The 24,286-nt window shown below is 40.6% G+C and overlaps 1 protein-coding gene across 1 annotated transcript in view; it reads right to left on the bottom strand.

Annotated features, from left to right (window-relative positions):
• Nucleotides 1-3,606: 3,606 nt before the first annotated feature.
• LOC143815408 (caspase-1-B-like) overlaps nt 3,607-24,286 on the bottom strand; it is a 34,150-nt gene continuing 13,470 nt past the window's right edge. Inside the window, exons 2-10 of the mRNA XM_077294560.1 lie at nt 18,875-19,135; nt 17,994-18,053; nt 14,130-14,194; nt 12,931-13,110; nt 11,762-12,017; nt 11,089-11,223; nt 9,423-9,532; nt 6,029-8,307; nt 3,607-5,706 (exon numbers count right to left, since the gene is read on the bottom strand). Coding sequence (XP_077150675.1) covers nt 8,218-8,307; nt 9,423-9,532; nt 11,089-11,223; nt 11,762-12,017; nt 12,931-13,110; nt 14,130-14,194; nt 17,994-18,053; nt 18,875-19,135 — 1,157 coding nt within the window. The 3' untranslated portion in view covers nt 3,607-5,706; nt 6,029-8,217. The remainder of the gene's footprint in view (nt 5,707-6,028; nt 8,308-9,422; nt 9,533-11,088; nt 11,224-11,761; nt 12,018-12,930; nt 13,111-14,129; nt 14,195-17,993; nt 18,054-18,874; nt 19,136-24,286) is intronic.

Below are 24,286 nucleotides of genomic sequence, written 5' to 3'. Positions count from 1 at the left end.
TGTACGACAACATATCGGGTGTTGTTGTGTTCGGGAGAGATTGGTGAACAAATAGTGGGGTGCATTTTTTGCTGGTACACCTCTTAAAAATAAAAAAATGAGCCTAAAATGACACCTTCATGTAAAAAATGCACTTTTTCCATTTTCTCAACCAAGTGTTTCCAACTACTGTGAAACACTGGTTGGGTCAAAGTGGTCACTATACCCCCTAAAAGATTCCTTGGGGGTGTAGTTTCCAAAATAGGGTCACTTTTTGGTGTTTCCACTGTGGGGGTACCTCAGGCAGCCTTCAAATGTGACATGGCCCCCTAGATTTCTTCCAGTGAATCCGCCACCCAAAAACCACATAGCGCTCCTTCCGTGTTGAGCTGTGCTGTGTGCCCATACTTTAGTTTACGAGTACATGTGGGGTGTTTCTATAAACTGCAGAATTAGGGTAACCAAGTTTGGGTTTGCCGTTAACCCTTGCTAGGTTGCAGGTAAAATTGGATTACAATGTAATATCTGGAAAAAAAATGAAATTTTGAAATTTCGCCTTCATTCTGCTAAAATTCCTGTGGAACACCTAAAGGGTTAACAGTTTTTAAAAATGAGTTTTGAACAGCTTGAGGGGTGTAGTTTGCAAAATGGGGTAATTTATGGGTGGTTTCTGTTATGTAAGCCCCTTAAAGTGACTTCAGAAGTGACTTGGTCCTTTGAAAAGTGGGTTTTGCTGTAAATGTGAAAAATTGCGCATAAAACTATAAGCCCTATTACGTCGTAAAACAATAAGGTTTCATTTTCAAAATGATGCCAATATGAAGTAAACATGTGGGGAGTGTAAATTAATAACTATTATGGGGGGTATCAGTATTTTTGTAAAAAGCAGAGAATTTCAAAGTTAAAAAATTGCCGATTTTTCCAAAATTTCCGAATATTTAGCATTTTTTTATATAGAAAGGTAAAATATATTGACTCCCATTTAGCACTGACGTGAAGTACAATATGTCACGAGAAAACAATCTCAGAATGGCTTGGATAGGTGAAAGCGTTCCAAAGTTATTAGCCCATGAAGTGGCACAGGTCAGATTGGCTTAGGCACTTGGGTACAAATAGGCCTAGGGCTGAAGGGGTTAATAAGCTACGTATATGTAAGGGCTATCATATCAAAAAATAAACTACAGACATGCATCTACCTAAAAATACCAAAGAAAATTAGTCACTCCGGGTGGTACCGATATCTGGCCCGGCTCATGGACTATAAGGAGGATTTCTGCTCTGTGCCCAGAGCCAGACTGTCACACATGGCTGCTGCTGCTGCTGCTGCTGCTCAGTCTGCTAATCACTTGGTAGCAGGAGAAATTTACACCAATATTTCACTAAACGTCCCTGTTCTTAGTGAATTTGTCTTGAATCCTTCAAAAGCTGCAATTTCTGGGAACTGTCTTAAACTTGGCGAATAAAACACCTTAGGACTTTGGAAAATTTGCCATTTCCTTGTATCCATAGACTTCGGCCCCAATTCGCTGTCTTGTAGGCACGTCTTAATGAAGGCAGCGCTGAGAGAAGATGCCATAAGAGTGAATGGTGTGGGGGACATTCTGGTGACCTTGTCTGCATGCCCTGCCGGAGAGCTCAATGCAGGACTCACTAACCATCTCAGGCAGATGTCTGTCCAGCCTCTGTATGAAGACTTCCATTGAAGGGGAACTCACCACCTCTCGTGACAGCCTGTTCCACTCATTGATCACCCTCACTGTCAAAAATATTTTTCTAATATCTAATCTGTATCTTCTCCCTTTCAGTTTCATTCGGTTGCTTCTCGTGTTTCTATGTGCAAATGAGATTAAGGATGATCCCTCTACACTGTGACAGCCCTTCAGATATTTGTAGACAGCTATTAAGTCTCCTCCCAGTCTTCCTTTTTGCAAGGTAAACATTCCCAGATCCTTTAACCGTTCCTTGTCAGACATAGTTTGCACTCCTCTCACATCCCGGTAACTCTTCTCTGAATTTTCTCCAGTTTTTCGATGTCTTTTTTTAAAATGTGGTGCCCAGAACTGGACACAGTATTCCAGATGAGGCCTGACCAAGGAGAAGTAGAGGGGGATAATTTCTTCATGTGATCTAGACTCTATGCTTCTCCTAATACATCCTAGAACTCTTTGCCTTTTTTGTTGCTGCATCACACTGTTGACTCATGTGCAGTCTGTGATCTATTAGTATACCCAAGTCTTTTTACGCCACTTCTTTGGCATAAATTATGATAAATTTGGCCTCACTCAACCACCCCGCTCCTAGATAATATACACCCACTTTTCAAAAAGATGATGGAGCTGGTCAAAACGGGGGTAAAAAACAAACAAAAGTTACAACATTTTTGCACAACCATTTTACCTGAGAAAAACTGCCTGATGAATCAGGGCCTATTTATCAGGACATTGTCATGCATTACAATCACAAAACAAATCCTAGCACAAAAATATGATTAGGACATGTTCACTTTTTCTCTTGATCATAGTAAAACCACAGCAATTTTGCCACAATAACCCCCACTGAGACTGCAACAAGTCAATGTCAATGCAGATTTGTACATTTATGACTGTAAAGTATAATTAATGCCAAGTTTTATGTTATGATTGTTATGATTTTCCCAATAGAAGTGCATTACATGCGGAAAGTCCACAGTTAGAAACGCATGTAATCCAGACATGATATGTCAGAGGGGGTGGTGGTAGTGAGGTACGTACAGCAGACCTTCCGGGACTGCAGGGCATAGACCCAAATTCCGAACTGTCCCGCTGTATCTAGGATGGTTGGGAACTATGGATTTAATTTTTTGTTCATTCACTCATTCATAGTTGTCACAGTCATAACTTTTTAATTTTTACACCAGCTTCACTGTATGATGTCATGCCTTTTTGCCCTGTTTACAACTAAGTTTGGATTTTGATATTTCGCATAAGGCCTGGACAAAACTTTATTGATATAGTTATGTGCATATTACATGCGCTTTTAATGTGTTTTCGTAGCTGAAACACGCTAGAAACCCATGTACATTTTTATTTGCAGATTTTCCACATCTAATGCAATCCTATGGTGAAAACTACACACAAAACAGCATAACTGCAGGAAAAATTGATATGTTGCTGGTTTCAAACACACACCACAAGTCAGATTTCACAACATAACAATAAGCACAGCGGGCATCAGATCTCACTAAATCTCATGCACTTTGCTGGAACTCAAAAACGCTGAGTTTTTGGCTCAGCGAAAATGCGCAATGTGAAAAAATCATCATGTTTCAGAATCAGCCCTACTTGTTACAGCCAGGCCCATAAAGCATTAAAAGTAGATATTATCCATAAATTGATTCACTTTACATAGTTATTTATACATGGATTGTATATATCTCGTAGACTATAAGCTTGTGAGCAGGTCCCTCACTCCTAATGTAACTGTTTATAATGTCCTACCTTGTATTGGATGTATTGTCTATATATATCCCTGCTTAATTGTAAAGTGCTGTGGAATATGTTGGCGCTATATAAAATAAAATTATTATTATACTTAAATGTACATTATACCATTTGCAAACCACAAAAAAAATAAGTACCCACACAAAAATAATGTCATTCTTAAGTTTATTACAAATGCAAATATAAGTACACCAATTATTGATCATATATTATGGCCATAAAGCAGAGAGCATAGGAACACCTAAATAAAGGCTTTACAACAAAGGCCAGGATGTGAACGGCTAAAAAATACACTGCTCAAAAAAATAAAGGGAACACTAAAATCTCACATCCTAGATATCACTGAATGAAATATTCCAGTTGTAAATCTTTATTCATTACATAATGGAATGCACTGAGAACAATAAAACCTAAAAATTATCAACGTAAATCACAACTAATATCCCACGGAGGTCTGGAGTTGGAATGATGCTCAAAATAAAAGTGGAAAATGAAGTTACAGGCTGATCCAACTTCAGTGGAAATGCCTCAAGACAAGAATTGATGCTCAGTAGTGTGTGTGGCCTCCAAGTGCCTGTATGACCTCCCTACAATGCCTGGGCATGCTCCTGATGAGGCGACCTGGATGGTCTGTGGTGCAATGTGACGTTGGTGGATGGTGTGAGACATTATATCCCAGATGTGTTCGATCGGATTCAGGTCTGGGGAACGGGCGGGCCAGTCCATAGCTTCAATGCCTTCATCTTGCAGGAACTGCTGACACACTCCAGCCACATGATGTCTGGCATTTTCCTGCATTAGGAGGAACCCAGGGCCAACCGCACCAGCATATGGTCTCACAAGGGCTCTGAGGATCTCATCTCGGTACCTAATAGCAGTCAGGCTTCCTCTGGCGAGCACATGGAGGGCTGTGCAACCCTCCAAAGAAATGCCACCCCACACCATTACTGACCCACTGCCAAACCGGTCATGCTGAAGGATGTTGCAGGCAGCAGATCGCTCTCCACGGCGTCTCCAGACTCTGTCACGTCAGTCACGTGCTCAGTGTGAACCTGCTTTCATCTGTAAAGAGCACAGGGCGCCAGTGGCGACTTTGCCAATCCTGGTGTTCTGTGGCAAATGCCAAGCGTCCTGCATGGTGTTGGGCTGTGAGCACAACCCCCATCTGTGGACATTGGGCACTTAGACCATCCTCATGGAGTCGGTTTCTAACCATTTGTGCAGACACATGTTCATTTGTGGCCTGCTGGAGGTCATTTTGCAGGGCTCTGGCAGTACTCCTTTTGTTCCCCCTTGCACAAAGGCTGAGGTAGCGGTCCTGCTGCTGGGTTGTTGCCCTCTTATGGCCCCCTCCATGTCTCCTGGTGTACTGGCCTGTCTTCTGGTATCACCTCCAGCCTCTGGACACTACGCTGACAGACACAGCAAACCATCTTGCCACAGCTCGCATTGATGTGCCATCCTGGATGAGCTGCATTACCTGAGCCACTTGTGTGGGTTGTAGAGTCTGTCTCATGCTACCACGAGTGTGAAAGCACAACCAACATTCAAAAGTGACCAAAACATCAGCCAGAAAGCATTGGTACTGAGATGTGGTCTGTGGTCCCCACCTGCATAACCACTCCTTTATTGAGTGTCTTGATAATTGCCAATAATTTCCATCTGTTGTCTATTCCGTTTGCACAACAGCATGTGAAATTGATTGTCAAACAGTGTTGCTTCCTAAGTGGATAGCTTGATTTCACAGAAGTTTGATTTACTTGGAGTTATATTCTGTTGCTTAAGTGTTCCCTTTATTTTTTTGAGCAGTGTATGTCAGTTTATTCAAACAGTTTAAAAACAAAACATATAAAAGCAATTGAAGGCAGGCACCACAGGTATACAGGAATAAGCTGGGAACACCCATATATAAGAAGTACTCAAACAATTATTCTCATGCTGAATGACCCCTATGCATGTGAAAATCACAGAAAGAGTAATAGGATATAAAGTGCAATAATTGTTGCTAGTAAGCATAAAGAAATTAAAAATCACATAATGCAAGCGATACATATATATAATGTGTTTGTACAAAAATGGCACCTACACATAAATACTAAAGTGCAGTAATAAAAGGCAAAGTTGCCAAGTAACCAAAGTGTTTTAAATAAATGCAGGTTTGTCAGTAATATACAAAAGGACACAATATGCTGGATGAAGCATTTCAGCTCAAAACGCGCGTCGGGTGTGGTGGGTCCCCAGTTATCATCTAAGGCTACGTTCACATTTGCGGTCCTCGCCGCAGCGTCGGGCGCCGCAGCGGCGCCGCATGCGTCATGCGCCCTAATATTTAACATGGGGGCGCATGGACATGCGGCGCACTTGCGTTTTGCGCCGCATGCGTCGCTGCGGCGCCCGCGTCGGTGCGCAGAGGACGCAGCAAGTTGCATTTTTGCTGCGTCCAAATTCAATGAAAAAAACGACGCATGCGGCGCAAAACGCAGCGTTGTGCATGCGTTTTGCTGCGTTTTTATTTGCGTTGTGCGTTGCGGCGCCGACGCTGCGGCGCACAACGCAAATGTGAACGTAGCCTAACAGGTATAGTACCTTTCACTATGTACTCCTTCATCATTTATTGTCAATACTCCCTTGCATATTGTGTCCTTTTGTACATTACTGGCAAACCTGCATTTATTTAAAGCACCTTGCTCTAAATATTGTGAAATAATTTCAGAAAAATGTTCCTCAATGTAAAATTATAAAAACTGAATATCCCTCATCTAGAGAACATAATATCATCAAAATATTCAGAGTATGGAGAAATCCATGTCAATATTGGATGCTTGTGATCAGGTGGTGCTGCACTATAACCTGACATGGTTCTTTCATGCATATAGCAGAAGAACAGTTCGGGTGATGAAGGTCCAGACCTAGCACCTATTGGTGCATGATGAAGTGAATAATCCTTACTGAGGAATATTGAGCAACTAGAATCCAAAATCAGACAAGAATGGGATAACTTTCCTCTCCCAAATCCCCAGCAATTGTTTTCCCCACTTCCCATACATTCGTTGCTGCCAACAATTTCTTATCGAGTTACCGTAATTTTTTTTCAAATGAAATGGAAAATGTCTAACTTTCACCTTCTGATCTGTTTTCTAAAGTTCTGCTGTGAATAAAATATGGCTATATGAGATTTCCAAATCAGTGCAACATTTCAACTTTTTTGGAATTGAGGTTGTAAATGACAAGTAATGAAAATAAATATAAAAAACAAAGATGCAAATGGAGAGAAGTCCTTGAACGTAATCCATTGTTAGTGTCATTCGCAAGACTGAAGGTAGAAAGAAATCTCTTAAAGTAGCATGCCTAGCAAAATGTTTACCCGAATAATTTCTACATATGTATCGTATGTACTGTAGTGTAAGTGTATTTTATTGGTTAGAGAACACGTCTTCTCCAGTTTTCAGCACAGTCCCAATTCTGTTCCAGACCATGTCGCCGCTCTTCGTTGTTGCCGGCACACACAGTGTCTGACCGTAGTGCTGTTTGTCATACATACATACATGTACATACACACGTATAGAGGTGCTTCTCACAAAATCAGAATATCAACAAAAAGTGAATTTATTTCAGTTCTTCAGTATAAAAAGTGAAACTCATATTATATAGAGCCATTACAAACAGAGTGATCTATTTCAAGTGTTTATTTCTGTTAATGTTGATGATTATGGCTAATCTTGTGAGAAGCACCTGTATGTTTCAAAAAATGCTGGGAAAGCTTCTTTAAATGAGGAATTGCACTTGGTTTTTGAGACATTGCAGGTACTCTGAAGAGATGGAAACTTCAGGGGATTTGATGAACCTGCAGTAAGGCAGAACCTAGGATGCGACTATTCCTTCCCTGAGTCTTACGGGCTAGGTAAGGAGAGGATGGGTTTGGTTTTCGTTTCTGCTGTATGTTTCTTTGAACACATACAGCTCTGGTGAAAATTAAGAGACCACTGCAAAATGTTCAGTTTGTCTGATTTTTCTCTTTATAGGTATATTTTTCAGTAAAATGTAAATTGTTCTTTTATTCTATAAACTTCTGACAACATGTCTCCGAATTTCCAAGCAATACATTTTGGGTTTTTTTTCTGACAAAGAAAAATGGTAAAACAAAACAAAACAGGGCTTTCAGACCTCAAATAATGCAAACAAAACAAGTTCATAACCATTTGGAAACAACAATACTAATTTTTTAACTTACGAAGAGTTCAAAAATCAATATTTTGTGGAATAACCATGATTTTTAATCACATCTTTCATGTGTCTTGGCATGTTTTCCACCAGTCTTTCACACTGCTTCTGGTGCAAAAATTCTTCTTTGTTTGATGGCTTGTGACTATCCATCATCCTATTGATTATATTCCAGAGGTTTTTAATTGGGTTCAGGTCTGGAGATTGGGCTGCCCATGACAGGGTTTTGATGTGGTGGTCTCTTAGTTTTTTGCCAAAGCTGTAGTAGCAAATATTCTGCAAATATGTATGTCTGATTTAAGATGAACCTGTAACTGAGATTATAACCTATAGAGTTTTAAAACTTCATTGTTACTGTACCAGAAAAATCAAAGAAACAATGGACTCTCTTCACTTAGATCTATGCCTTATTAAAGTGTTTGTAGTTGAATAAGTATGTCTTTTATATTGAGGCAATGCACATACACTTGCAGCTTTATATCTTTGAAAAACAAAATAAAAAGCTGTTAAAACACCGAGGAATTTCTACAGCCAAATGTTAATACCCGGGGCACAAGAAAAATTTATTCACAAGGGTGTTCCTTTCCTGCGTTGGCATCTGGATGCCATTCTTGAAAGAGCGTTGGACCTATGATGAGAAAGAAAACCAAGAGACATCAAAATACATTTTAACTTTTTAATATATGCTTAATATTAAAGTAAATAGCTTGTCCATGTTATATATATTTTTATTTGTGTTGGGGACATGATTTTGAGGCACTTTCTTATATATAATCATTACAGATTCTCCTCGTCTTTTATAGATGACACAATACTGCTGTCTACAAACTGGACCTCTAGTCACTGAGGCTGCCCTCCCAGCCGGCCTGAACTGCAGTGAACTCTGGACCGTGGGAAAATGCACGGACATTTTCCCACGGTCCAGAGGTCACCGCAGTTCAGGCTATGAGGGAAGCTGCACTCGCAACATCTCATTCACCAGTGGTTTTCAGCCGGGACGGTCGCATCTTGGCACCATCCTGGTTGATCCCCAGATATGGATTACTGCGTGGGTAGAAATTTGACTCCTTATCTCTTGAGTCCCTGCACGGTCACACAGGTTGCATCAATGATATGTCCGCCCCCTATCCAACAGCTATATGGCATTTACCATATAGGTTAAAATTTTTATGTTTTACTAGACAGCCCTTTATGAAAGCAACAATAGCAAATATTCATTTTTATTTTTTTTATTTCATTAATTTAAACTGGAGAAATGGAGAGTAATTAACATTTTTATTTTTTAATATGTATTAAAACTTTTTTTTACTTTTCTGTTTTTTTTTTAGCTTCCATAGGGAATCTGAACTTGTGATCATTTGATCGCTTGGACTACATACTGTACTACTTCAATTTTTCCTTATATATATTCTTAATCATGGGCCCACAGGATTACCAACATGGCAGTGATAAGGGCTTTTATTATGGCAAGCAATGCAATCACCCTGCGATCACGTGGCAGGGAGGAACGATGGGCACCCAGACTAGATGCCCGAACTGCACAGTTTGAATGATACTTCTCATGAGGCCAATCCACACGCCCCGTCCCTCTCCATGACGGATATATCCACTCTGGGCAATTAAGGGGTTAACATTAAATTAACAAATTGGTGTTCACAACATATTATTCTCAATTTAAAGGCCCAAAATTGTATGCTGACCACTGTCATTAGATAGGTCTACAAATTCTCTATGAAGACTTACGTTTTGGAAGATATCCTGTATAGGTAAATTGTGAGCATCTTTTTTCATGTCGCGAATCAATTGTTTAATGAACAGGGAGCCGGATTTGGGATCTCTAAAGGAAACGGTATCTGGTGACAAAAGAAAAAGAAACATCTGTATGTCTGAAAACTAGAACAATATTACAAGCATAATACTTGGGTGCAGACACAAAAAAATTCAGGATAGCGGTAGTGTGGTTTGTACCTATGTTATCACCACTCCACTGTGGCTTTAATGAATACTTTATTAAATATTTATTGTTTTATTTATTACTACTGATGAGCGAGCGTGCTTGGATAGGGTGTTATCTGAGCATGCTCGTGCGGTAATAGAGTATCTTCGTCGTGCTCGAACACTATGTTCAAGTCGGCGTGGCTAGATGTCTCGCAGCTTTTCGACAGCCGCAACACATGCAGGGATTGTCTGTTTCTTAGGTTGCCAGCTATTCCCTTTGAAGCCCCTATACATATGAACACTCTGTTTGGATGAGTGTGCCGAGTTCTCATTAGACAGAGAGGAGAATTGAACTGTCGAACACTTCTGGTGGCAGCTTATCTCCAGGGAATAAAAAGGATCTGTGCCTTGACATCTACCGCTGGGCATTGTAGGGACCCCTAAATAACCTGATGGCTTATTCGTATGATCAGTCATTCATGCTTGATCTTTTGGGGCCTATATACTGGATACCCATCATTGTCAAAATTAATGGGTCTCTTCCTTCTTTACTCAGGTAGAGCAGCTTGTCGATGCTGACAGCTGTGCGTGCTACTGGTCAGTAACATGGGATTTGGACCTCCATTGATCAATACTGGCCTAATTCAATGGCAGCCTTATGAACAAGATATCGATAGGTTGCTAATCGTTTGGCTGACATAGTCATAGACCTCTTGAACCATATGGCCATTACAGTAACAAATGATCTTTCTGGGAACATTTAAAAAAAAAAAAAGAACAATCAAGTGTAAAACAAGTTTGGGAGATATGGATTAATTTGTTCACTTTTTTACAACTTTAGTCTAATGTTGATGGGCACATTTGGGATAGGCCTTAAATATTGACTCTTACACAATGCCTTGAGAAAACGTCATGAAGACATACTGTAATTAAATGGCCTGTGTACTCCTATTCCCAACCCAGGGGTGATGCCACATGCACAAACTATCCACCTTATCCAGCTGCCCACCCTTGATAAAGAGCTGATCATATTGTGTTTCAGTTTGTCTCCATAAAAGCTTATAATATATTTATTACAATATTTACAATATTACTATACATTACTATTATAAATAGATGCATTTGGCAACATAGTGATAGACAGTACTGAAAAACTGTAAAAGTTTGTTAACACTAGTTAAAGGGGTTGTCTGGCCTTAGGCTACAAGTCTGCAGTAGCTCTGACTGCAGACTTGTGAATCCTCACATTGCATGCTCTGCACTCTGTGAGCATTCTCTGGTCCCAGCGGTGGGCACGTGACCACCAGTATGCAATTTGCATACAAGCGGTCACATGCCAACTAGCCGTGTTTGGCCTCGCTGAATGTACGGTAAGTGTAGTGAGTGAGGCTGGGCACGTCTAGTTGGAATGTGGCCAGAAGTATGCATGACCGCCTGCTTCTGGACAAACCCTGTAAATCCATTTGTGTACCTGGTGTTGTAGAATAGAAGCAGATGAAGTCGGTCTCCCTAAGAACCATGGGCTGAGCATCATCTTCCAAATCTTTTTGTTGGATGCTTGGGGGCGGTTGAGCACTGTCGCTGTCCAGTACCAAACTCCTCTCTTCTGCATAAAAATATTTATTTCTTAGTCAGAAATATTTGATTTGACTTTTACAAACAGTGTTTAGCACAAGACAGCATGCTTTAATTCCTTCAATCTACAGAACTTTGCTTTATTTTCTTATTAACTGTAAAAAAATATTTTTGTATAATTTTGAATGATTCCATTTTCCTTTGAAACTTACCTATCTTTTTTATATTTATTTTCCCTTGCTTTAGTCTCAATAGAAATTTTGTGAACCAGTAACCCGCTCTGTGCATGCGCTCATGGAGGAGCTCAGTGCTTTTGCAATTTTTTACTAAGGAAAGGTAAAGATTGTAAAAAATGATACTATCCTTCAAAAAAAGAAGATTGAGGCTATGTTCTGGCTTCTGCTTTTCCAGGATACATGACAAATATGACAGATCTATTGTGATCTGTTTGAAATAAATCTTAATGAAAACTTACATAGCTGTAAATGCGACCGAGAATAATTATATTTTATTACAGTTTTGCTTTTCTCACTGTACAACACGTCTCATGTTATATTCCTTTACCGTACCTCCACGACAAGCCTGGATAATTATCACTTTGGGTTTATCCCGCAGTCCGGAGCAGTTTTTGTTATTGAATATATTGAACATATCATCAACACGGAGATCACCGGTGACTCTTTCCCGACCTTCTACATTTTCTCTTTTGAAATCAGTCCCATAAATAAAGTCTCTTTCTCCATGAGACATAAAAACCAGAAATGTGCTGTCAGAATCCTTGTGATCCGGGTCAGTAGCGAAATTCTTCATCATGGTCCGCATCTCCTGAAAAGAAAAAAAATGATAAAAATATTTTAACTTTTTTTTAGGATTATATAATTACATATTTTATAGAGGTTTGAGTGGTTTGTATTTTTTTCATTTTCATATAAGAAGATAAGTACAGCATATGTATATTACAAATTAAAGTAAAGTGAGCCAAACCTGGTGATCTAGGCATGGGAGATGGGAGTACGTGCGGGAAGTAGGGATTGGGCAGTTTGAAGCACCACGTATGGTCCCTGACTCGAGCCTTTACTTACCCGCCACTGTCTTCAACTCTTCTCGGCTGTCTATGAAAGCCTTGTTCTGGCTCTCATAGATGTACACTATGTTATGACTCCCAGATCCCTCCAACAAACACTGGAGCAAGTGATCCGTCAGGTCACAAACGGCTGCAGACCGTTTGGAGCGCTGCCGAGAACAGATGAAAACGGCGGCTGGAAAGTATAAGGCCGGGGCCAGGAACTTGGAGTCGTGCTTTAAATTTGAACACCCCAACGTTCTTCCTGGAGATAAGCATCGCCAACGCCAACTTGGCTGACCCAAGTGTGCATGTGTAAGGAGATGGACACACAGCCCGAGTTCCTCCTTGAAGAAACAAGTATATATAATCGCGTTAGTGATTCCTCTGTCCCCATGTAAACAGGCCAGTTAATAAATGTTAATGGATTGTTATATAGTCGGTCAGCGTTCGTTAAGGTGCATTGTCGAGATGAAATCAGCACATCTAAATGCCTCATAAAGTGTGTGGCCACCATGAGGGCCCATGTTACATTGATGTGTGGTTATGCTGTAGGTAAAAATTCAACACTGATTCTTTCTGTTGCTTTGAACTACAGCATTTAATGCACAGTCATAATTGTACACATTTAGCCCCATGGACTCCGACCCTAAATTTCATAGAACTAGTCCTCACCGCAGCTGTCAGATTCTTTTTCCATTGCACATTGTAGTCAAATCCTTCTAATAGTTCCTTCATTCCTGTAAGATCAAACTGTGCCCCGGCGCGCTCTCGAACCTTCTTATCATGAAAATTAATATTACAAATGATCAAAGCCAAACGTTTGCGTTTACTCTTCTCACAAATCGGATAAATCTAGAGGAATAAGAAAAAAGATATAATGTAGAAAATTGTACTATTTTTTAGTTTTTTTAAAAAGTGGTGATCTGTTGTGGTTCCAGTGTTTGGATCCCCAGCACTACTCCAATAACGCAAAGGGAACCTATCGTTTCATGCTTTATTAAATATCTAGTCTGTTGATAACATGTGCAGCAAATCTGTGGGGGGTTGTGTCCTGAGACTTCCACCGATCACTAAAAAAACTGCTCTGTGGAGCACCGCTTAACAGGCAGCAGCATTCAGGAGCGTGATCACAAAATGGCGTACAGGCTTAATAGAAAGTTGATGAGCCAGTACAAGAACTGTACAAAGTAATAATGCATCACATTTTATTAAAGGGACTCTGTCAGCACAGGACGACTGTTCACACTAAGTCTTGTCAATCAGGGCTTCATGGCGTGACCAATCATTTATATATACCTTCTTACCTGCTTGATTGCCAGCTCTGGCTTCACAGAGCCAGAGAAGGGTGGAGATAGGTGGAAACCAAGCAGGTGGGAAGGTGTATGTAAATGACTGGTCCCGCCATGAAGCTCCGAATGCCTGTGCTTGGTTTGAACAGTCATCCTGTGCTAACACTGATTTTCACAAAATGCGAAAAGCCCAGAACATGTGAATAAACCCTAACCGCTTTGGATCAAGAGACTTTGTAAAAGATGTAACGAAAGTGAGTCTGTGAACATAATATAAGGGGCGGTTTGGCTAACATCTACCATGAGAAAAAATAATTACAGGACAGTCATTAGCACTGGCAATTTGAAAGGCGGGGTGTAAACCTCTAAGGACTCGGTCCAACAATCACCCACAGACAACAAATGGGGAGAGTCAGGCAGCACACCCAGTGAAATGAACCTTGAGAAAACCTCACAGGCCAATGAGTTATTAAAAGGTTAATTTCACTGGATGGGCTACATCATTCTCCATATTTGTTGCCACACGAAAAAGATGGCAGTCTTTAGTATTCATTATTGAATGATTCCTATGAATCACCTCACCTCTGATTCTTTCGCAGTTATCTCTCGAAATTCTTCCTCTGAACACGTGATGATTCTAGTAAGTTCTGAAAAAAAAAAAAAATAAATGAATGAACCTCTAGTGTTACCAGAACCAAACTGATATATCTCACAAGATATACAGTGGCATGTAAAAGTTTGTGCACCCCTGGTCAAAATTACCATTATTGTGAATAGCTAAGCAAGTTGAAGATGAAATGATCTCTAAAAGGGCTAAAGCTAAAGATGGCACAGCATGTATATTATGTTATTTAGTCATCATGCATCTTATGGCCATACTGTATATGCTACTTTTGGTGCTTTAGGGTACATGCACAGATTGTGGATTTGGCTGCGGATCTGCAGCTGTTTTCCATGTGTTTTACAGTAGTATGTAAAGCTATGGAAAACCAAATCCGCTGTGCAGATGCTGCTGAAAATTCCGCACAGATTTGCGGTGGTTTATTTTCAGCAGCATGTCAATTCTTTGTGCGGATTCTGCAGCGTTTTACACCTATTCCGGTAAATCTGCAGATAATCCGCAGGTAAAACGCAGGGCAAAAGGAATACAATTAGTGATGAGCGAGTATACTCGTTACTCGAGATTTCCCGAGCATGTGTCACCGTAGCTGCATGATTTGCGGCTGCTAGTCAACCTGAGTACATGTGGGGGTTGCCTGTTTGTTAGGGAATCCCCACATATATTCAGGCTGTCTAGCAGCCGCAAATCATGAAGCTACGATGACACAAACTAAATCTCCGAGCACGCCAAAATACTCGGAGACCACCCGATCATGCTCGGGAAATCTTGAGTAACGAGTATACTCCCTCATCACTAGTTACAATGTTTTGAACTTTTGACTTTCAGGATCCACTACTGCCAAGAACGTGAGACTGCCATCATTTTATAGTTAATCTCTTGACTATCTCATACATAAATTTAACTTGCAACTATTTAGCATATGATTAGTTATGCAGATTCTTGTCATATCACTGCATTGTTACTGTTTTGATCCTAGTAGTTGACAAAGACCTGACATAGGTTGAAACATTGTTCATTTGCATATTGTTTTGTATACAGTACCCCGTTTGGGTTTGTGCCCCCTTTTTTAATGCATACTCGCACTTTTAATTATACTGACTCAATAAAAGTGTTTTTTTTACTTAACTAATTATTGACTCTAAAGTCAGGTTTTCCTTTGCTCAGTTGTCCAGCATCTCCTATGTGTAGATCAATTAATTAGCAAGTAGCTGACTTGAAGAGCAAACTTATAGGGTAGGTGCACAAGGTCAGTGATTGGCAGGGCTTTGGACACAGCACATGTCCGCTCCGTCCAAAGCACAGCCGGTTTTTTAACGCAGGTGATTCCGCATGTGTTCATTGAACCGTGCGGAATCACCTTGTCCAATACATTGTACGGATGAAATTTATCTTGTGAGTAAATTGACATGCTGCTGTCTGGCAAGACGCGCCGCATGTCCGTCTTTGTGGGTGATCCGCGGACGTCGGTGCACACATAGTGGGCATGGGATTTCTTGAAATTCTATCTACTATGCTGTAACATCTGGATGCAGCGTCCAACCCGCAGCGTTTACAGCACCTACCCTTACTGTGTACTTCCTCGTTACCTAAGAGGTGCTACATCATAGGTTAAGATAATTGTCCCTAAAGCAGACAAGTCATCTTTAGCCTATATCAGTGACCTCACATGGCAATGGAAATGCAATATTTCCATGCCATATCAATAATAATCTTGTCATGGGTTTACCCCGACAAGGAGGAGCCAGAAGACCGCGGCATCTGATTTCTCCTACTCCTACACGGTTTAGAATCAATTCACCTTCGTATTAAATGGTGAAAGTTTCTTTAGCTGTGCAGGGGTTAATATGCTCAGTTGAGAGCTCCTAGAAGCTTTCCTGCATTGAGGCTCTCAGCTGTTCACTGTTAGCCACTCCCATCTCCTATATAATCTGGACCCTGGCAAGCACTCATTGCCAGAGTAGCTTCATGCTGCATGGTTAGAGATGGTAGTTGGTAGTTGTTGTTTGAGGTGTTTGGTGGATTTATCTGAGACTGTTGCTATGTTTTGGGTGTTTGATAATTCCCTTCCTTCTCCTACTTTGATTTTACCCCATCCTCCACTCCCGTGTTTACCTCTGTTGTTTGTTAAAAAAATAAAAAAATTTCCTTTCTTGGCACTTTTTTTTTTTTAACCATTGTATTCACATGTAATCCTTGGATTAAGGCTGGCATAGTTCCTGCAATTGTGCTGCATACCGGAAGATTATAAGGAGTGGATCCATCATACGGATCAATTGAATGTACATACAAGACATCCAAAGGGTGAGTGCAACAATATATATGTTCTTGCGATGAATATACACCTACACTTAGACTCTGCGCCCCTTGTCTCCCCTTTTATATCTCCTTCCGATACCTCTGTTGTTTGTGTGAGTGTGTTTGTATAATTGGTATTTTCCTTTATCCCTGTTTGTATTACTTGTTAGTCTGGTTGGTGTATTACAGTACACTACTACTCCCCTCTTCTCTTGGTGGGGGAAGGGTACATACTGAGGGCAGATTCAGGAGCTAAGGCATGGTACGTGGCCCCGGCGTCTTCACCGTCAGAAGTAATCCGGGGAACAGGGTGAGCTAGGGCGCCCCTAGCGTTAGGGAGAGGGAAGGAGCCCCTGTTTTTTCCGGGACACCTGACAACATAGTCGTGACAAATCTGCTATCAACATCATCTACCGTTATATCTGAGATTGAGGGACATATTTGCATCTGTGGGTTTTACGTGCCAAGATTTTCAGCCTAGAGTATTCCAATAATGAATGACAGATGCTGGGATCTACATCTATGTAAAGAAAAGGTCCTATCATGCCACCAATGTGATCTCTTCCTTTATTTATATGGAAGCTGCAGGAAATCTATCACAAGGTCTACCCCATCTGAAATCAGCATGATGTGGGGTCAAAGACCATGATATCAGTGATGTGTCACTTGCTGAGCTGCTTACTCTCATTTTGATAAAAACACTGATCTTCTGCAGATCTAGTAGTTCTGAATACTGAACTCTGTATTACCTCACCCACACCACTGATTGGCAACTTGCCGTCTATACACAGTGTACACAGAAAGTTGTCAATCAGTGGTGGTGGTGGTTATACAGAGCTCAGCAGTATGCCTGACTACCTGGCAGCAGGTTTACTAGTCCTCTAATGATAATCTGCTGATTAAACAATGATTTTTACAACATTACACTAAGGAGCCCAGTAAGTGACAAATCACTGAAATCAGGGTCTCTGTCACTACATTATTCTGCTCTCAAATTATGTGGCAAAAACTTGGTGACAGATTTCCTTTAAAAAAGTGTTTTTATTTTTTTTTCAGGACTTCCATACAAATTCCAGACCCAAGAAGCGAATAAATTACTACAGTTTGGAAATAAGATGCTGATGTTTTTCAACAAGTTATTTTTATTGAAGTTTTTACAACACTTTTAATATTGGGAAGGATGTGAAAGGAAAGATAAAAAGGGGGTTAAACAGGGAGAGAAGAGGAAAGATGCTGAGATTTTTCAGTATACAATATAACTTTCTGGTGGTGATAGTGTGACATTTGGAATATTTATCTGATAGAATTAGGTGAAGTTCTGACTCGCAGATACATTTGGAGTGAGGTCTACAAGAAATCGATATTATGCAATCAGCTTTGGGCATTTTTTAACTACCCTGTAAAAGGCCATATACCCCAAAAGTAGCAGATAATTGTTAGGATTGTCAAGAATCTTTTGTACCGTTACAATTTACCGTCACATATACAGACCACACACCATGCAATAACCTGATGGCTGTACGTGTTACCTGGTTGGATAGGGTGGGCTTCATTTCTGTTTTGTTCCTGTATAGGTAATGGAAGTATTGCTGAAAATAGAGGAAGAATTCGGATTAATCTTCAGATAATATACTACTTGGAAATACGAGATCAGCCAGATTGCATATCTATTTGTGGGAAGAATATGTGCATTTATAGTGCTCTTTCAAACAAGCAATGATATGGTGGAGAAGAAGCAGCTTCTAAACTGAGGGTTTTGTCTTCTGAACTTGGACAGTTTTACTCAGAGCACACTCACTGTGGTATGGAGCCAGTTTATTGGGTCCTGCACCATTCGTGAGTAGTGTATTGTATCATTGCCATGTTTGGAAGTTTGATCTTCTGCAAACACATATGACAAATTTAGCAATGTGAACGACCAATTTAAAAGAACTGTGACAGTAATAACATGTTATTAATTATCCACTGAATAGGTGATATCTGCTAGATTGGTGAGAGCCCAAACAATGAGAGCACAAATGATCACCAGAACAGGGGTCCCATTCCCCCTATATCAATGGAGCAGCGGTCGCACATGCTTGATGCCTCCATTCAAAGTCTAGAGGACCGGCAAACATTAGATTCAAAGGAGAATACGGGACCCCTGTTCCAGAGTTTGGGGATTAAGAGGACACAAATGGATCCATTCGCCCCAAGAAGAAAACTTTCTATGTGATCTAACATGGCCAGTCTAGCTTTCCTTGGGAAAGGATGTCTGGGATTATCTGGCAGCAGTCCATCCCTACTAATAATCTTTATACTATATTTATACTACTATATTAGATGTGGATTAATGGAGTCATTATCAGACAATAGCGTCATTATGCCGTCATTTCCATAATAATGCAATGTGCCACAATTACATATTTACCTGTTATTTCCAGTTTTTCACTAAGCGGCAGATCTTTTTCTCTTATTTTTTGGAGTAGTATCTTACAGCTGTATTCTCCTTTCTTTATCACAATATCAATCAGTGTTCGACATTTGTCTCTGCGCTCCGGGAAAGCTTCCCGGATATGCTCCACCTCTGCATCCCTTAGTACCTTTATATGAAGCAAGTCATCTAGCAACTCTTGTAGAAGTGCTGAACTGCATCGTTCTACTAACTGAGGACGGATATTTCTGAGTTTATCTGGAGAATAGAATTCAAAATGAAAGAACGTTAGATGAAAATAGATCATCATTATTATTATTGTAACTAGATGGAGGCCCGATGCTATCTCTTCGGGAGGGCGGTAATGTCATGATGGGGCAGGCATGTGGCGCTGTTGTTGCCTAATGGCATCCTGTGATAATCTAATGACTTTTGCATCAGGGGACTCATGTGCTTGATGCCTACGCTTATAGTCATTGTTTTTGTCCCAGCGATGCTGTTGCTCTTCAAGAGTCTCATTTGCCCTTTGTTGTCTTCGACCTTGTGCCTTTGCTGCTTTCCTTTCATTGTCATTGGCGTACTTTGTATGAGGAGCCATGTTGGCATTGATATTTGCTTTTTAAAGGGGTTTTCCCACGAACAAAAGTTCATTTTATAAATTGTCTGTGTCTGACCGTGTACCGAACATGCCACAGCTCCTGGGCAGTGGAGGAAGCAAAAGACAATACTGACATTACAGCAGGAGATCGCAGAGGATACATTTTGTGAGGTAAAATATTTTTTAAAAACAGTCAGTGAAAGCAGTGCATCATATATGATGTTGTACCAGGTGACTTAGATAGATTATTGTATATTATCAATGTATAAGATTTTATCACATAATGTACGGGGATTTAATTCCCCAGTAAAAAGAAAACGTGCCTTCATTGATTATTCAAAAAATTCCCCTGATGTAATATATTTGCAGGAAACACACTTCTCAAACACCTCATCCCCCAAATATTTCCATAAATCTTATTCAAGATTTTATTTAGCCACACATGATAAAAAAACGAGAGGGGTTGCTATCTTTCTTCATAATTCTTTCCCTTTTATACAAGAGGATACAATAGTAGATAAAGATGGCAGATTTATAAGTTGCTACGCACCCCCGACGTTACAAATGAAAACTATTAGATCAGTTGCGAGATCCCTGCATTCTGTATCGTATGATATAATCATATGGGGGGGGCGACTTCAATTTAATCGTGGATAAGACTCTTGATAGCTCCAACAATCCAAGATCTGACATGTCAGGGAAGGAAAAAAAGATACTTCAAACTATTTTACAATCTCACCGTTTGGTTGACATATGGAGAGAAACCCACCGTCAATCAAGAGGATATGCTTACTTTTCTAGAGTTTATCATTCCTATTCTAGGATTGATTGGATCCTTACCAACTCAGAAAATATACCATCTTTACTATATTCCAAACATATTCCCTCGTCATTGTCAGATCATGATTGTATACTATCCGTATTTAAACTTGACCAAGCAACTTCACGATTATATAGGTGGAGATTAAATGAATCATTGCTGTCAGATCCCCAGGTGAGGACATCAGTCGAACAAGAACTCAAATCTTTCTTTCTTTCAAATAACTCTGACGAAACCCCATCGGGTAATGTATGGATGGCCCACAAAAAATATATAACAGGTGTCTTTATTAAAATTGCCTCTAAAAAAAAAAAGGGACAGATTGCAAGAACAATCTACTCTTGAAAATGAACTTTATAAACTAGAACTAGCAAACCAATCTGGTCCCTCCATGTACCTATCTAAACAAATTTATGATTTAAAACTACGTTTAAATACCCTATTGACCACCCGTACTGAGCGGGCTATTAGATGGACCCAAGCTACATTTTACCAGTTTTCCAACAAAATGGATAGAATGCTAGCTCGTAAATTGAAACACAAACAATTGAATACCATTTTCTCTATAAAAGATGAACAATCTCAGATTACCTTCAACCCAAACAAAATCTACGACCCTTTGCAAAAATATTATCAAAATGTATATACGGATAGAACGGTCTTTACTCCATCTAAACTAGATGACTTCTTAACCCCTTTCTGACATTGGACGTACTATCCCGTCGAAGTGGGGTGGGCCCGTATGACCACCGACGGGATAGTACGTCCAGCGCGATCGGCCGCGCTCACGGGGGGAGCGTGGCCGATCGCGGCCGGGTGTCAGCTGACTATCGCAGCTGACATCCGGCACTATGTGCCAGGAGCGGTCACGGACCGCCCCCGGCACATTAATCCCTGGCACACCGCGATCAAACATGATCGCGGTGTGCCGGCAGTACAGGGAAGCATCACGCAGGGAGGGGGCTCCCTGCGGGCTTCCCTGAGACCCCCGGAGCAACGCGATGTGATCGCGTTGCTCCGAGGGTCTCTTACCTCCTCTCCCTGCAGTCCCCGGATCCAAAATGGCCGCGGCATCCGGGTCCTGCAGGGAGGGAGGTGGCTTACCGAGTGCCTGCTTAGAGCAAGCGCTTGGTAAGCCTGCAGCACTGTAAGTCAGATCACCGATCTGACAGAGTGCTGTGCAAACTGTCAGATCAGCGATCTGTGATGTCCCCCCTGGGACAAAGTAAAAATGTTAAAAAAAAAAATTTCCACATGTGTAAAAAAAAAAAAAAAATTCCTAAATAAAGAAAAAAAAATATATTATTCCCATAAATACATTTTTTTTATCTAAATAAAGAAAAAAAACAATAAAAGTACACATATTTAGTATCGCCGCGTCTGTAACGACCCAACCTATAAAACTGTCCCACTTGTTAACCCCTTCAGTGAACACCGTAGGAAAAAAAAAAACAAGGCAAAAAACAACGCTTTATTATCATACCGCCGAACAAAAAGTGGAATAACACGCGATCAAAAAGACGGATATAAATAACCATGGTACCGCTGAAAACGTCATCTTGTCCCGCAAAAAAAGAGCCGCCATACAGCATCAAAGAAAAAATAAAGTTATAGTCCTCAGAATAAAGCGATGCCAAAATAATTATTTATTCTATAAAATAGTTTTTATCGTATAAAAGCGCCAAAACATAAAAAAATGATATAAATGAGGTATCGCTGTAATCGTACTGACCCAAAGAATAAAAACTGCTTTATCAATTTTACCAAGCGTGGAACGGTATAAACGCCTCCCCCAAAAGAAATTCATGAATAGCTGGTTTTTTGTTATTCTGCCTCACAAAAATCGGAATAAAAAGCGATCAAAAACTGTCACGTGTCCGAAAATGTTACCAATAAAAACGTCAACTCGTCCCGCAAAAAACAAGACCTCACATGACTCTGTGGACCAAAATATGGAAAAATTATAGGTTTCAAAATGTGGAGACGCGAAAACTTTTTTGCTATAAAAAGCGTCTTTTAGTGTGTGACAGCTGCCAATCATAAAAATCCGCTATAAAAAATGCTATAAAAGTAAATCAAACCCCCCTTCATCACGCCCTTAGTTAGGGAAAAATAATAAAATAAAAAAAATGTATTTATTTCCATCTTCCCATTAGGGTTAGGGTTAGGGCTAGGGTTAGGGTTAGGGCTAGGGCTAGGGTTAGGGCTAGGGCTAGGGTTAGGGCTAGGGTTGGAGCTAGGGTTGGAGCTAAAGTTAGGGTTAGGGTTGGGGCTAAAGTTAGGGTTTGGATTACATTTACGGTTGGGATTAGGGTTGAGATTAGAGTTAGGGGTGTGTCAGGGTTAGGGGTGTGGTTAGGGTTACCGTTGGGATTAGGGTTAGGGGTGTGTTTGGATTAGGGTTTCAGGTAGAATTGGGAAGTTTCCACTGTTCAGGCACATCAGGGGCTCTCCAAACGCGACATGGCGTCCAATCTCAATTCCAGCCAATTCTGCATTGAAAAAGTAAAACAGTGCTCCTTCCCTTCCGAGCTTTCCCGTGCGCCCAAACAGGGGTTTACCCCAACACATGGGGCATCAGCGTACTCGGGACAAATTGGACAACAACTTTTGGGGTCCAAGTTCTCTTGTTACCCTTGGGAAAATATAAATTTGGGGGGCTAAAAATCATTTTTGTGGGAAAAAAAAGGATTTTTTATTTTCACGGCTCTGCGTTGTAAACTGTAGTGAAACACTTGGGGGTTCAAAGTTCTCACAACACATCTAGATAAGTTTCTTGGGAGGTCTAGTTTCCAATATGGGGTCACTTGTGGGGGGTTTCTACTGTTTGGGTACATCAGGAGCTCTGCAAATGCAACGTTAGGCCTGCAAACCAATCCATCTAAGTCTACATTCCAAATGGCGCTCCTTCCCTCCCGAGCTCTGCCATGCGCACAAACAGTGGTTCCCCCCACATATGGGGTATCAGCGTACTCAGGACAAATTGGACAACAACTTTTCGGGTCCAATTTATACTGTTACCCTTGTGAAAATACAAAACTGGGGGCTAAAAAATCATTTTTGTGAAAAAAAAAGAATTTTTATTTTCACGGCTCTGCGTTATAAACTGTAGTGAAACACTTGGGGGATCAAAGCTCTCAAAACACATCTAGATAAGTTCCTTAGGGGGTCTACTTTCCAAAATGGTGTTACTTGTGGGGTGGTTTAATGTTTAGGCACATCAGGGGCTCTCCAAACGCGACATGGTGTCCCATCTCAATTCCAGTCAATTTTGCATTGAAAAGTCAAACGGCGCTCCTTCCCTTCCGAGCTCTGCCATGTGCCCAAACAGTCGTTTACCCCCACATATTGGGTATCAGCGTACTCAGGACAAATTGCACAACAACTTTTGGGGTCCAATTTCTTCTCTTACCCTTGGGAAAATAAAAAATTGGGGACGAAAAGATCATTTTTGCGAAAAAATATGATTTTTTATTTTTACGGCTCTGCATTATAAACTTCTGTGAAGCACTTGTTGGGTCAAAGTGCTCACCACACATCTAGATAAGTTCCTTAAGGGGTCTACTTTCCAAAATGGTGTCACTTGTGGGGGGTTTCAATGTTTAGGCACATCAGGGGCTCTCCAAACGCAACATGGCGTCCCATTTCAATTCCAGTCAATTTTGAATTGAAAAGTCAAATGGCGCTCTTTCCCTTCCGAGCTCTGCCATGCGCCCAAAAAGTCGTTTACCCCCACATATGGGGTATCAGCGTACTCAGCACAAATTGTTCAACAACTTTTGGGGTCCATTTTCTCCTGATACCCTTGGTAAAATAAAACAAATTGGAGCTTAAATAAATTTTGTGTAAAAAAAAGTTAAATGTTAATTTTTATTTAAACATTCCAAAAATTCCTGTGAAACACCTGAAGGGTTAATAAACTTCTTGAATGTGGTTTTGAGCACCTTGAGGGGTGCAGTTTTTAGAATGTTGTCACACTTGGGTATTTTCT

This window comes from Ranitomeya variabilis, chromosome 3, assembly GCF_051348905.1.
Source record: "Ranitomeya variabilis isolate aRanVar5 chromosome 3, aRanVar5.hap1, whole genome shotgun sequence".
NCBI classification, from domain to species: domain Eukaryota; kingdom Metazoa; phylum Chordata; class Amphibia; order Anura; family Dendrobatidae; genus Ranitomeya; species Ranitomeya variabilis.
This window is presented reverse-complemented; position numbering and strand designations above follow the sequence as displayed.